This window comes from Aegilops tauschii, chromosome 7 (genome assembly GCF_002575655.3).
Source record: "Aegilops tauschii subsp. strangulata cultivar AL8/78 chromosome 7, Aet v6.0, whole genome shotgun sequence".
Taxonomy (NCBI): Eukaryota; Viridiplantae; Streptophyta; class Magnoliopsida; order Poales; family Poaceae; genus Aegilops; species Aegilops tauschii.
The window spans coordinates 211,032,895-211,045,755 of record NC_053041.3 but is presented as its reverse complement, the minus strand read 5'-3'; the positions used below and the strand labels follow the sequence as shown (position 1 = coordinate 211,045,755).

At 45.1% G+C, this 12,861-nt stretch overlaps 1 protein-coding gene and 1 long non-coding RNA gene across 4 annotated transcripts; one reads left to right on the top strand and one right to left on the bottom strand.

Moving 5' to 3' along the window:
- The first annotated feature begins 1,134 nt into the window (after window positions 1-1,134).
- On the top strand, window positions 1,135-3,574 carry LOC109780182 (uncharacterized). Its single transcript, XR_012190334.1, has 2 exons — window positions 1,135-1,500; window positions 1,798-3,574. It is a non-coding gene; the product is annotated as an uncharacterized lncRNA (long non-coding RNA).
- Window positions 3,575-5,970: 2,396 nt separating this feature from the next.
- Window positions 5,971-12,020, bottom strand: LOC109780181 (phosphatidylinositol/phosphatidylcholine transfer protein SFH8). 3 transcript variants are annotated; one of them, XM_020338758.4, is made up of 15 exons: window positions 11,745-12,020; window positions 11,141-11,206; window positions 10,754-11,024; window positions 10,543-10,642; window positions 10,194-10,460; window positions 10,015-10,092; window positions 9,837-9,938; window positions 9,708-9,757; window positions 9,470-9,569; window positions 9,258-9,356; window positions 9,057-9,176; window positions 8,730-8,889; window positions 6,852-7,216; window positions 6,574-6,651; window positions 5,971-6,491 (listed from the first exon to the last, which is right to left on the bottom strand). In XM_020338758.4, exons 2-15 carry the CDS (start codon window positions 11,145-11,147, stop codon window positions 6,471-6,473), a joined length of 1,818 nt encoding a protein of 605 aa, XP_020194347.1. In that variant the 5' UTR covers window positions 11,148-11,206; window positions 11,745-12,020; the 3' UTR covers window positions 5,971-6,470. The 3 variants fall into 3 exon arrangements, with proteins under 3 accessions (XP_020194347.1, XP_020194349.1, XP_020194348.1); XM_020338760.3 differs by having other exon boundaries at window positions 8,730-8,847; window positions 11,745-11,952; XM_020338759.4 differs by lacking the exon at window positions 11,745-12,020 and adding an exon at window positions 11,283-11,300.
- Between the last annotated feature and the right edge of the window lie 841 nt (window positions 12,021-12,861).

The following is a 12,861-nucleotide window of genomic DNA, read 5'->3' as shown; positions in this document are numbered from 1 at the left end:
GACATGTGTTGTCATTTGATGAACGGAATCACATCATTAGGACAATGATGTGATGGACAAGACCCATCCGTTAGCTTAGCATAATGATCGTTAAGTTTTCTTGCTATTGCTATTGCTATTGCTTTCTTCATGACTTATACGTATTCCTGTGACTATGAGATTATGCAACTCCCGAATACCGGAGAAACACCTTGTGTGCTATCAAACGTCACAACGTAACTGGGTGATTATAAAGATGCTCTACAGGAGTCTCCCATGGTGTTTGTTGAGTTGGCATAGATCAACATTAGGATTTGTCACTCCGTGTATTGGAGAGGTATCTCTGGGCACTCTCGGTAATGCACATCACTATAAGCCTTGCAAGCAATGTGACTAATGAGTTAGTCACGGGATGATTCATTACGGAACAAGTAAAGAGACTTGCCGGTAACGAGATTGAACTAGGTATGATGATACCGACGATCGAATCTCGGGCAAGTAACATACCGATGACACCTCCACAAAACGATATTAGCGGAAGTCCGAAGACTTCCGGACGTCCGGACCGTCCCGAGCCACCGGACGTCCGACCCCCCACCGGACGTCCGGTACCTGCCTATGCGCAACTGCGGGCCTTTGGCCTTATATCCCTCTCCCACTTACCCCTTCGTGGCTTAGACTATATATACTCCTCCACCTCCTCGTAGCTAGGGTTAGCGTTGTGTTAGCTCATATGTGAGATAGAGCTTCGCTCATCCATCCGGATCTACTCCATCGTGAGGGACCATGACCTCTTCGGAGAAGATCCACCTTGGATTCAAGACCCCTTCATGGGAAGACCCCTCAAGACCTCCTCACGGAGAAGAACCGGTTACCTTTGTATCGTCCTTTGTTGATAATGGATCTTGTATCTCTCCTTGTGATTCGAGGATCTAGCATATGTGTGACCTAATCTCGTTGGTTTGAGTGTTTCTCTCGTGTTTGCCCTCGTGTTTCCCCTCGTGTTCTACGTGTTCCTCGTTGGGATCCGCTCCTTTCGTGAAAGATCGGCCATCTAGGGTTCCACCCATTGGCGGAACCAGCGGGTGTGCCGTGGCACACCCAGAAATCTGAGAATTATATATATATATATACACATATACATATATGCCCAGCGACCAGGTCCGCCTCATCCTTTTCCCCATCTGAGCGAGCGAGAGAGGCAGAGCCGCAGCGCAGAGGACTACCTCGGCCACTCGCCCGCTCCCCGCTAGCGCTCGGCCGCTGCCGCTCGGCGCTCGCGCTTGGCCGCTGCTGCCGCTTGGCGCTCACCCTCGGCCGCCTCCACTTGGGGCTGGAGCTCCTTCCCGTCGCCACTCGCCACGAGCAGCCTCACCTCCCAGGCTGCCCTGCCAAGGCGCCGTCGCGCCGACCGGATCAGACGGTAGACGGCCGCCGCCGCTCCGGTCTGCGGAGGATTTGCTCCGGCCTCTCGTCTCCTCCGGTCCTCGCCCGTTCCAACGCTCCCCGCCCCGGTCATGGGTGAGTTAGGTGACCCGGACTGCTCATTGCACTGCGACAATGCGACTGCTAGATCTCATTTGTTATATGATGTCTGTAATGCTTCAGCTTTGTAGTGTTGTTTCTGAATTTCAATTAGAAAATGTTGTTAGCAATTAGCAGAAGTGCAGAACATCAACAAGCTGACATTATGCCTTTTTATTAGAAAATGTTGTTAGCGGTTAGCAGAAGTGCAGAGGACTAGGGCGTGCCATTTTTATTTGTGCTCTTTGTATGCACGTATGCTCTAGTCTTGCTGACATTATCTTCTAATTGTAGAACTAAAGATGAAGAGGAATGGTGACATTAAGTCCCTTTTCTGGAATTATGAGGCAAAAATAAGAAAGGTTGCAGCCCCTCCTGAAGAGCAACCTGAACCTGATATTGATCCACCTCTAATCCATTCAAATGCAGAGATTGACATTGATATTTATCCACCTCCAGTCCATTCGGATGCAGAGATTGACATTGATATTGATGATGAAGCGCCACGGCAATCATCACCCCAAGATCCACATGCAAGGTCATATAATATTCAAAGGCTTCCACCTAATCCAGGGGAAAGGATCCTATTTCGGAGTACAATGTTGATGATCAAGATGAAGTTCGGAGACGGTACATTGCAAAGAATGTAGTCCAACCATATGCATACAACTTTGAAGTCAAGAAAATGTATGGTAAAAATTGACACTTCAACTTTGTTTGGTTTGAGAACTATAAATGGCTGTGGCAAAGGACAATGATCCATGTTTGTGGTTCTTTGATCATGTTTCTTACTTGCTCAATATTGTTGGAGTTTCTTGTAAGCACCATGACATGCTTCGAGATGTTAGAGCTCAAAAGGTGTTGGAAGCACTTGAAATGGGTGAGCTTGAAAGTGGAAATGGGCTAAATTAAGAGATGGGACTATCTAGACCCGGCAACACTCGTTGGGGTTCTCATTTTAAAACCATTATGCACATTGTTAGCATGTATTCCACAATCCTTGAAGTACTTGATGCTATTGGAAAAGATCCTTCACAAAAAAGTGAGTGGACAAGAATACGTGGAGTTGCTCAAGCCTTTGAATCATTTGACTTTGTTTTCAATCTTCACTTGATGCTTTTTATTCTTGGCTATACAAATGAGTTGTCCAAATCTTTGCAAAAGAGAGATCAAGATATTGTCAATGCAATGACACTTGTTAGTTTGGCAAAGAGTAGAATGCAACACATGAGGTCTCATGGTTGGGAAGAATTTCTTGCAAAGCTAACCTTATTCTGTAACAAACATGATATTCAAGTTCCTTTGTGGGAGGATATTTATGAGCCTAATCGAAGATCACGTCGGTATTATGAAGTACAAAGAAATGATGATCGTTATAGAGTAGAAGTATATCTTGGTGTCATTGATCAAACCATTCAAGAGCTTGACAATCGGTTTGATGAGGTTAATACGAAGTTACTTATTTGCATGTCGGCTTTGAATCCCCTCAATTCATTTGCTTCTTATGATGCACTCAAGGTAATGAGACTTGCTGAATTCTATCCCATGGACATTTCAAGCACAGATTTGATAAGGCTAGAATTTCAACTTGCTAATTTTATTGATGATATGAGACAAGATGATAGGTTTAGAAATGCAAGTAATATTGGTGAGCTCTCTATTATGCTTGTTGCGACAAAGAAGCATGTTCTTTATGATTTGGTCTACTTACTCATCAAATTGATATTGATTTTACCGCTGGCGACGGCGAGTGTTGAAAGACTATTTTCAGCAATGAATCTAGTGAAAAGTAAGTTGAGGACTACTATGAGTGATGATCACTTGAATGATTGTTTGGTGATGTTTATTGAACGGGATGTGTTCATGAAAGTAAGCGAAGATGACATAGTTGATGCTTTCATGGCAATGCAAAAACGTAGAGTTACCTAGTGATGTAATTTTCTACTTGTGCTTCTTTCATATAAGACTACTCGTATTGTAATTGAGCACATTTGAGGTATATTTTGTGAACTAAATTGTTGTGAGATTTGAATTAAGCTACTCATGTTATTTATTTATTTTTTGGGAAAAAGCTACTCATGTTATTTATTTATTTTTTGGGAAAAAGCTACTCATGTTATTATTTTGCCGTATTTTGTCTCACACATGGATTACGTTGAAAAATTGTCTGGCACATGGATTAGGTGGAAAAAAATTAGAGTGTGCACACCCTTCATTTTTTGCTGGGTCCGCCACTGGTTCCACCCTACATCATTCCCTTTGTCATCGGCATGTTACTTTCCTGAGATTCGATCGTCGGTATCTTCATACTTAGTTCAATCTCGTTACCGGCAAGTCTCTTTACTCGTTATGTAATGCATCATCCCATAACTAACTCATTAGTCACATTGCTTGCAACGCTTATAGTGATGTGCATCACCGAGAGGGCCCAGAGATACCTCTCCGATATACGGAGTGACAAATCCTAATCTTGATCTATGCCAACCCAACAAACACCTTCGGAGACACCTGTAGAGCATCTTTATAATCACCCAGTTACGTTGTGACGCTTAATGACACACAAGGTGTTCCTCCGGTATTTGGGAGTTGCATAATCTCATAGTCAGAGGAACATGTATAAGTCATGAAGAAAGCAATAGCAATAAAACTAAACGATCATTATGATAATCTAACAGATGGGTCTTGTACATCATATCATTCTCCTAATGATGTGATCCCGTTCATCAAATGACAACACATGTCCATGGGCAGGAAACTTAACCATCTTTGATTAACGAGCTGGTCAAGTAGAGGTATACTAGGGACACTCTGTTTTGTCTATGTATTCACACATGTACTAAGTTTCCGGTTAATACAATTCTAACATGAATAATAAACATTTATCATGATATAACGAAATATAAATAAGAACTTTATTATTGCCTCTAGGGCATATTTCCTTTAAGTGATGGCCCGGGTGCGGCTTTTCCTTCCGCCAGAGCCCCCAAGCGCCCCCCGAGTGCGATCGGGGATCCTATACGGCACGTACCGCGCCCGCGAGCGCCGTGGCGCGTACCCCCCCCCCCCCCCCCTTCGCCCGCTGTTGTTTCTATGGGCCGACCCATTTCGGTGTTTAACCCCAACCGGTTTTGGGAAGGTTCTAGTACCTTCCCTGAACCGGTTTTTATGTTTTTCTTTTTTATTTTTTCGTTTTTTCTTTTCCTTTTTCTGTTTTCTTTTCATTTTTCTTTAATTTTTATGTTTTCATTTTTATTCTTGTTTTTCAATTTCCGAAAATCTATTAATTCATGATTTGTTTTTAAAATCGCATTTTTTTTAATGATGAACATTTTTTCCAAAATCGTGGTTTTAGATTTACTAAATCGTTACTCTTAAATCATGAACATTTCTTTTGAAACTGTGAACATTTTTTAAAAACTCACTAACATTTTTTTTAAATCATGAACATTTTTTTTAGAAATTTGTGAACATTCTCTTAAGTCATGAACATGTTTTTCAAATCATGATTTTTTTTTTTGAAATAATGAACATTTTAAAATTAAAGACTACTTTTTTTCAAAATCATAAACATTTTTTTCCAAATTAGGGAACATTTTTTCTAAATTCGTGAACATTTTTGGAATTAGCGAACATTTGTTTGAATTTATTAAATTATGAACATTTTATTGCAAATTCTTGACCAGTTTTTGAATTCCAGAGCATTTTTCTGTAATCATGATTTAGTTATTTTGTGAAGATTTTTCAGTTTGACGAACATTTTTTTTTGAAATCATGAACATTGTTTTAAATTCATGAACATTGTTTTAAATTCATGAACTTTTTTAAAATTTGTGAACTTTTTTGCCAAATTCATGAACAATTTTTGAATTACGGAGCATCTTTGTGGAAATCATGATTTTTTTTAAATCATGATTGTTTTATTCAAAATTAGCAACTTTTCTGAAATTTAGGACCTTTTGATATCCGGAATTATTGGAAAAAAGAAAAAGAAAAAGGAAAAGGAAACATCCCCAAAAAAACAAGCGGCGTTCCGGCAGCACATGGGCCGGCCCAGAAGGGGGGTGCGCGCTCGCTTCGTTCGCAGCGCATGCTACGCCCTATAGGGTTCGGCCTAGGATCGCCGGGCCAAAAAACGAGCCGAACCGGCAGAATTCGACGCCTTGTGAGGGCGACTAGGGAGTTTTTTCAGCGCCGGCCAAAAAAACTGCCCTAGGAGTCATTTGGAGCCGCAAGTGGAGATGCTCTAACCGCATCAAAGACCACGGCACCTATGGCAGCTGGCGCGCCCAGTGCAGCCGGCAACTTGGTGCGCGCGCAACAAAGCGGAGGCCGTGGAATCCGGGTCACGCACTAGGGCGTGCCGTGCCGTGCCCTGCCAAGCCCACTGCCCTGTACTAAAAGACCGTGCAAGATTCGTACGGGCCAACAGCATCAACCCACGCAGCCATGTCGGGAGAGATCACGAGATTTCTGGAGACCCGAGCCTCTGCATTCCCATCACAATAACCTATCATCAGTTCAGTTCACATCAGATCAGAGGTGGCAATGCCCCTACCATTTACACAGACATCATCAGTTCAGCGCTAAAGCCTGTCGCTCGCTGTTCTTTCGGGTCAGTCAAACCTCGACGGATTGCATTCCCGCCCTCCGCCCCCAGTGGAACGCAAAGGCAGCCGCACAGACTTAATACACTTTTGGCCAACAAAAAACATAGCACGTTGCGCTGCACTGCGTTCACCAGGGAAAGGGGAGCGAGGGAGGGGCAACCGGGCTCAAAATATGAACTAATAACCAAAAAATAAAAGGAGAGCTGATGTTCCGAAAGGAAGCGACGAGCATCGTCGTATGCTATCTTCTCTTTCGCCGTTCTCTCGAGCCGGACGGGGAGGTCAAAAATGGCGCTGGCAGCTTCACTGTTAATGTAGTCGACATGGTCGGTGCCTCGGACCAGATCAGGTCAGGTCGTCCTATGAGCAGAACAGCCTCCTCTGCACAGGCAAGCATTGGGGTAAGCCCTGGTTCATTTCGGAATACAATCGGTTCGGTGAAGTCTAACTGTCGACGGCGTACCTTGACTCTCGACGACTCCTGTACAGCTTCCAGAGTCTCCGCCAACGAATTCTGCTTTGCCACCGTCGCATGCAGTGCCTGATCAATTCACCAACGCTTGCATAAACCACAATGCATGCATCCACAAAGAAGCGATTGCTCCAAAATAGCTTTGAGAAGAGAAAAACTAGCTATCTTCACCACATCCATGCAATGAAGATGCTTTGAGACACATGGCCAACTCAGAACTCTCAAGAGTCTGTGATTCAATAAAAGCAACAGTGCAGCATAAAACTTACTCTTTTGGTCCTCTCCAGGTCGGCCTCGATGGATCTGATGCGCTCGAACGAGTTCAGTAACTGTTGCTCCTTGTCCTCAGGCATCTCTGGTGGCTTGCTTGCAAGATGGTTGCACACAGACTCAAGATTTTCAATGCGCTGTAAGCAAGCACTCATCTCATCAGCACCGATGGTTCGGGGCTGCGGCTTCTCTGCAGCTGGGACTGGCACCGTGGATGGACCGGCGTTTTCAAGCCTCCGCAGTGCTCTACTAGAGATGAAAAGCTTGAAAAAGGAGAATAGCTTGATTAAGGCTGTCACAACTTTAACAAGATTTTCAAAGCCCCATCGGACGATTGAACCATCAAGTTTGCCAGCATTGCTCCCTGCCATTAGTAGAACAAACAAAATCAACAACAATGAGGAAGATCAACACTTGCCAACTGGATCAATTGATGGATTCATAAATAGCACCAAGGATAGATAAAGCAGTAACTTCGTGCAAGTATACTATCACCAAGGAGGCAAATAGATTCATCAGTAAATATCAACAAACAATGTACTGTATGGTACATTAAATGAAACAGTCCTCTAGGAGTACATAACACAGGGCAACAGTTCCCTGGCAGGTATACCAATGACCTGTACTTCATTCTTTCCGGTCAGAATTTTAAGTGTTTTATGCCTATGCCGTCCAATCTTCCATCTAGGAATCTAGCACGCACAACCTAGGCATCTAGCATTGCAATGCCATTTTTACTTCTGCCTATAGTTCTATGGATGCATTGTTCATGCAACTGAGAAACAAACAATGCAGCTCTTGGAGTTCAAGCAACACAGATTATTTTGGTCAAATAGACGAACAGACAATTATCTTGAATCTTAGGCTAGAGCAACGATTACGAGTCGAACGAGTAGTCTAGACTAGTCGCTCGACTAGTCTATGAGTCGCAAACTGGCTGTCGACTCGGTTTCTCGTGTAGACTACTTGTACGAGTCGAGCCAGTCATCGACTAGTCGATGACTGGTCCAGACTAGTCGACATGTTCGAGTCGAACGACTCAAAAAACTGGGGGAGTTTACGATGCCTCATCCCGCGGGAGACCTAATCCTTTCTTTCCCCTCCTCACCTGGACGCGCCGCCGGCTGCTGGACGCGCCCGTCGAGCCCTCCTCGCGCCGCCGGCCGCTGGACGCCCGCCGCCGCGGATCTGAAGCTCCACCGTCGCCGGCCCCACGTCGCGGATCTGAAGCTCCACCATCGCCTTCGTCTCGCGCCCCTCCTGCTCCTTCGTCTCGCGCCCCTCCTCGCGCCGCCGGCCCCTCGTGCTCTTCTCCTCTTCAGGCAGGTGAGCCTCAGTGCTGCTCTGCCTCGCTGCTGGACTGCTGGTGCTGCTCTGCCTTGCCCCTCCTTTCTCCTCCTCTTTCTTCTTGGCTTGCCGCTGCTGTTGCTCTGCTCCGCTGCTGGACTGCTGGTGCTGCTCTGCTTGCTGTTGGTGCTGCTCTGCTCGCAGATAGACTGCTGGTGCTGCTGTGCTTGCTGCTAGTTGCTGGTGCTGCTCTGCCTCAGTGACTCCACTTTGCTTGTTTAAATTGTATACTGTACTTGTATGCTTATATAGTGTAATACTACATACTACTACTAGGTATTATTAGTTATGTACTGTAAGTTCAGTGCTACAGTACCATGTCGACTAGTCTCGCACTAGTCTAGACTAGTCTATGAGTCTCAACCTTGGAACGACTCGTCGACTCTCCGACTCGTAAACGTTGGGCTAGAGCAACCAACCAAATACTATACAGCATATATAGGGAACTAAATATATAACAAGAATTGCAAGCTGCATAACAATTAATAGGATAGAGTTAAATAAGAAAAATGCAAGGGAACAGATGGTACCTAAATCACGAGGGCTTCCATTGGTGGGAAATTGCCGGTTATCAGCTAGTTGTTTTGGCACAATTTCAGTAGTTCGTCGCTGTCTCCTACCAGTTTCAAGAGACGTTTCCAGGGAACTCTGTTCGTAACAGACATAGTAAGTTGAATCTATGCCCTTTACCTACAGCAAGTATAATAAATACTGAAAACAACCCACATGTAGAAGGTTTCACATAAACGATTAAAGTAAGTTGTGGTAGGCATAGCATGGCTTTAAATGCTATAGAAAGCCAAATAGAACAAAGCTAATCAGATTCGTACGAAGCAAGAATAAAGCAGTGAACTCACTTCCTCATGGACTGGAGTGAGGCAGCCATACTCAGCACCTTTCGGAATAAATGAGGATCCAAAGTCATCAACATCCGACCCTGATTCAGCATTTGATGTGTCACTCATCATGCCTTGCCACTGTAAGTAACACATACGAAGTTAGAAGCAGCAATCGGCCAGATTATAGCTTGAATGTGAAGTATTATTTCATAATCTTGCCTTCAACTGTTCCAATCGAAGAGAAGAATCGCTTCTTTCTTCGCCTTCAGAAACTGGCTTGATATCCCTCACAGAACCAGCCTCCAGATTGTGTATCAGCTACAAATAGTACATGTATAAGTAGAGTGGTAAAAATATAATCAATCAGAATGTAAAAAAACATAAGCAGTACACAGATAAAGACTTTCACATAATTAGAGTGCCAAAAATACCTTCAAGATATAAGGATCATTCCATGGCCCCTTGTTAGACCCAAGACAACCTCCTTTGTCAATGCAGGTGCATGAACCACCAAGAAACTCTGGCAACTCACTGAGAGGAGCACACAACTATTGTTAAAATGTTGCAGAATGCAGAGAACAGGCCGAAGTATGTATCACAATTCACAAGAAAATGAAATGGGTAAGGATTAAGATTAAAACTTGTTCCACAGCATGAATTTACACTGACCTTGGGTCAATTACTTCAAGAAGTCGACTCTGGTAATTCGAACCAAGAACCTGCATTAATAAAGGTTAAAAAATTAATTGACGCTCAAATGGACTGGCATGATCCTGACAAATAATCCATAGTGCTTACATGAATCTTGGATGAAGTTTTTGGGTCAAGGAAGCCCTTCACACTGTTCCAGATCAACTTGAACCCACTGCCCGCATTTACAACAAACATTTGATGCAACGTCTGCAGTTTTATGACTTTAGAACCATCGCTCCACCATGCCAAAACACTAGCATGAAGCATTGCGCCGCAAAATTACCTCAGGATAATAGTCGCTGTCTATCTTCTGCATGCGATGTACTAGCTCCCTTGCAGTCTTGGAGAAATTCTTAAAACCCTGCACATGACAAAAAAGACATTGATGAAAACACATTCAACAAAACTTTAACAAACAGATCAAGACATACAAGCGTAGACCAAGAAGGATGATTCACATACCACACCCTGGACATCCAAGATGGTGGTGGTGGAGTCAATGTGTCTCTTGGCAGCCAATGTGCAGGCAGGGAACTTCTCTCTGAAGGCCCTCTCAAACTCCTGCACATGGTACTTGATGTACCTGTCCACAGAGGTGATCTGCATGAGCTTGTTAGGGTCGACCTTGCCGAGCCTCTCGATGTACACGGGCCGGCCTTCTCGGTCGACGCCATGGTATCCCTGTGGGTAGTGGCACAGCACCTCATCCAGTTCATCAAACTCAAAATCCTGACCACACGAACGGGTCGAATGTTAGGCGTAAAGCAGAGACTCCTTGTTCTGCATGCTTGTTGCAGGTCAGTGTGATCACCTCAAGTATTGTGTCGGCCCCAAACTCTTTCCTCCATCGCAGCATGTCTGCCCACATCTGCATTGCCTTCTCGGCGTCGAACTTCCTCGCCTTCAAGAACCTGCATCACAACATTCATACGGCGGGTTTCAGATCCTGGCATTTCACAGAGCTATCCAAACATCACAGGGCAAAAACAAAAGGATAAGGGGTGATGGTTTGCTGACAGGACCTTAGCATCATGTGGTAGTCGTCGTGCTTTTCGGGCAGGAGGCCGTGCGCGGCCAGACGCTCACGGAAGGCGGAGACGGCGCGCTCCTCCTCGGCATCGCGGACGTCCTCGATGGAGATGGCCGGCGGGAAGCGGAAGTCGACGCGACGCCTGCCGCGTTTCTTGAGCGCGTGGATGGCCTTCCGGCGCAGCGACCCTATCTTCCGGCGGCGGCGCTCGTCCTCCGAGTTGCCGTCGCACAGCGATATCTCGATGTCGTCGGCATGGATCACTGCAGAGAGAGAGAGAGAGAGCGGCGCCTCACACACACTTCCCCCCAAGAAAGAAGAAGACGCAACGCAAGAAGGACGACGCGGACACCGCAACGGCAGAAGAGCTCGTTCTTACCCGACATTTTCACCTCCAAATTCAACTTCTTGGACACCAGCTCGGAACCCGCGTTCGAATGGCGCTCTGCGGGAGAAGAAATTCCAAAGGATTGCCAGTCAGTTTCAAGAAGCAGAAAAGGAGGACTTAAAAAAGAACACACATTTGTTGTGGCAGGCGGGAGTAAACCCTGCGCTGCGCCACAGATCTGAGCAGAGAAACGGAAGGGGGCAGCGGAGCAAATGGCGAAGAGAAACGATTTGCAGTTCGCAGGGCCAGGAGGGGAACCTGCATTGGCCACTAAAAGCAAGCAAGCGGGCGCCGCAATAAATTCCGCGCAGAGAAACAGCATCTCATTTATTTCAATCCTAGGAAGGAGCCCTCCCGAACAGAAGAAGGAAAAAAAGGCGGAGATCGAACCTGACATGACAGCCCGAATCCCTACCCAAAAAAAGGCGCAAGAACAAGAAGATAAACAAAGAAAATGGAACCCAAGCCACCTTCTCCCCTCGCCGAGGCAGATCCAAGAAACCAAAGGAAACGACGCGCACGGAGGAAGAAGAAGAAGCGTAGGATTCCAGATTTCTGATGGATGAGGGACGGAAGGAGCGGGGGAGATACATACATTTACGGCGATGCAACGAGAGAATCTTGGCTTGGGGCTTGGGACAGCAGGCGGGAGGGGCGAGGCCGGAGCTTTCTTTTCCTTCTCCCCTCGGGTGGAGCTCTGCTGCCTCTGTCTCTCTCCCACCTCTCTCGGCTCGGTATGCTCCTCGGGGTAGGTAACTGAAGGGGAGTGGCCGCCGGTAGTGGTATTACCCTTATTTATTCGTATTTTGGCGTAGGGTATACGGTGGATGTGGGTATATACTCCGGGGGATGGGGGTACGGGAATGGCCCTACGAGATGGCCATTCCGTTCTCTTCTCGCCGAGAAATGTGGGGCGTTGCTTTCGGGTGGGATGGACCACTTCTTCCTACGTTTTGTAGCATGCCTTTTGGGTCCGGAGATATTATCCCGTTCCATTAATGCTTTTTTAAGATGATCCATGCAAAAAGGGGTGTTAATCTCCTGCCATTAGTGCCTCAGGCATTGAGAGGCTTTGATTCGCTTGTAAACGCCCCGGGGCGTATCGAAATGGGACTTAGTGGTGGTGGATCAATGGGAGTTAGTACTACAGATGTATCCAAAAGAGATATGGGCACATCATGTTTATCTACTTGCCTTTTGTTTTACTCCAAAAGAATATCATGTTTTTTTTGCGGGAAAAAGAAAGAATATCATGTTTGGGGTGCTTAAACTTGGTAAGAACGGAAAGCAACAAAATTGAGATATGAAATAAATGCAATATTATATATACACCATACTAAAAGCGCAATATTGCACTCCAAATAGAGATATGCTAGAAAATCTTACATAAACATGAAATATTTTGCTTTTATTTAATGGACCCTATTTATTACCGCTTCACGCGCATTGCTGAAAAGGTGAAAATACATATGAATCCTATATACATAAGAAGTTGATCCCCACTATCTTATTTATCTCAACATGCACACATGCCACCTCATCAAAAGCCCACCACTACATGCATGAGAAAAAGCTTTCCATTATTAGTTGATTTCATACACACCTTTCACCTCACCACACATGCCACCTCATCAAAGGTCCACTCAACATGCATGAAAAAAATTCTCCATTACGTTATGCTACTTATATTCAAAATATTTTCTGACTACACA

Excerpts from the sequence above, each read along its gene's own strand:
- LOC109780181 (XM_020338758.4), bottom strand. Across the intron at positions 9,758-9,836 it reads AAACTTCATCCAAGATTCAT|GTTCTTGGTTCGAATTACCA; the intron begins GTAAGCACTATG and ends TTATTAATGCAG. Across the intron at positions 6,652-6,851 it reads ACCTGGAGAGGACCAAAAGA|GCACTGCATGCGACGGTGGC; the intron begins GTAAGTTTTATG and ends TGAATTGATCAG.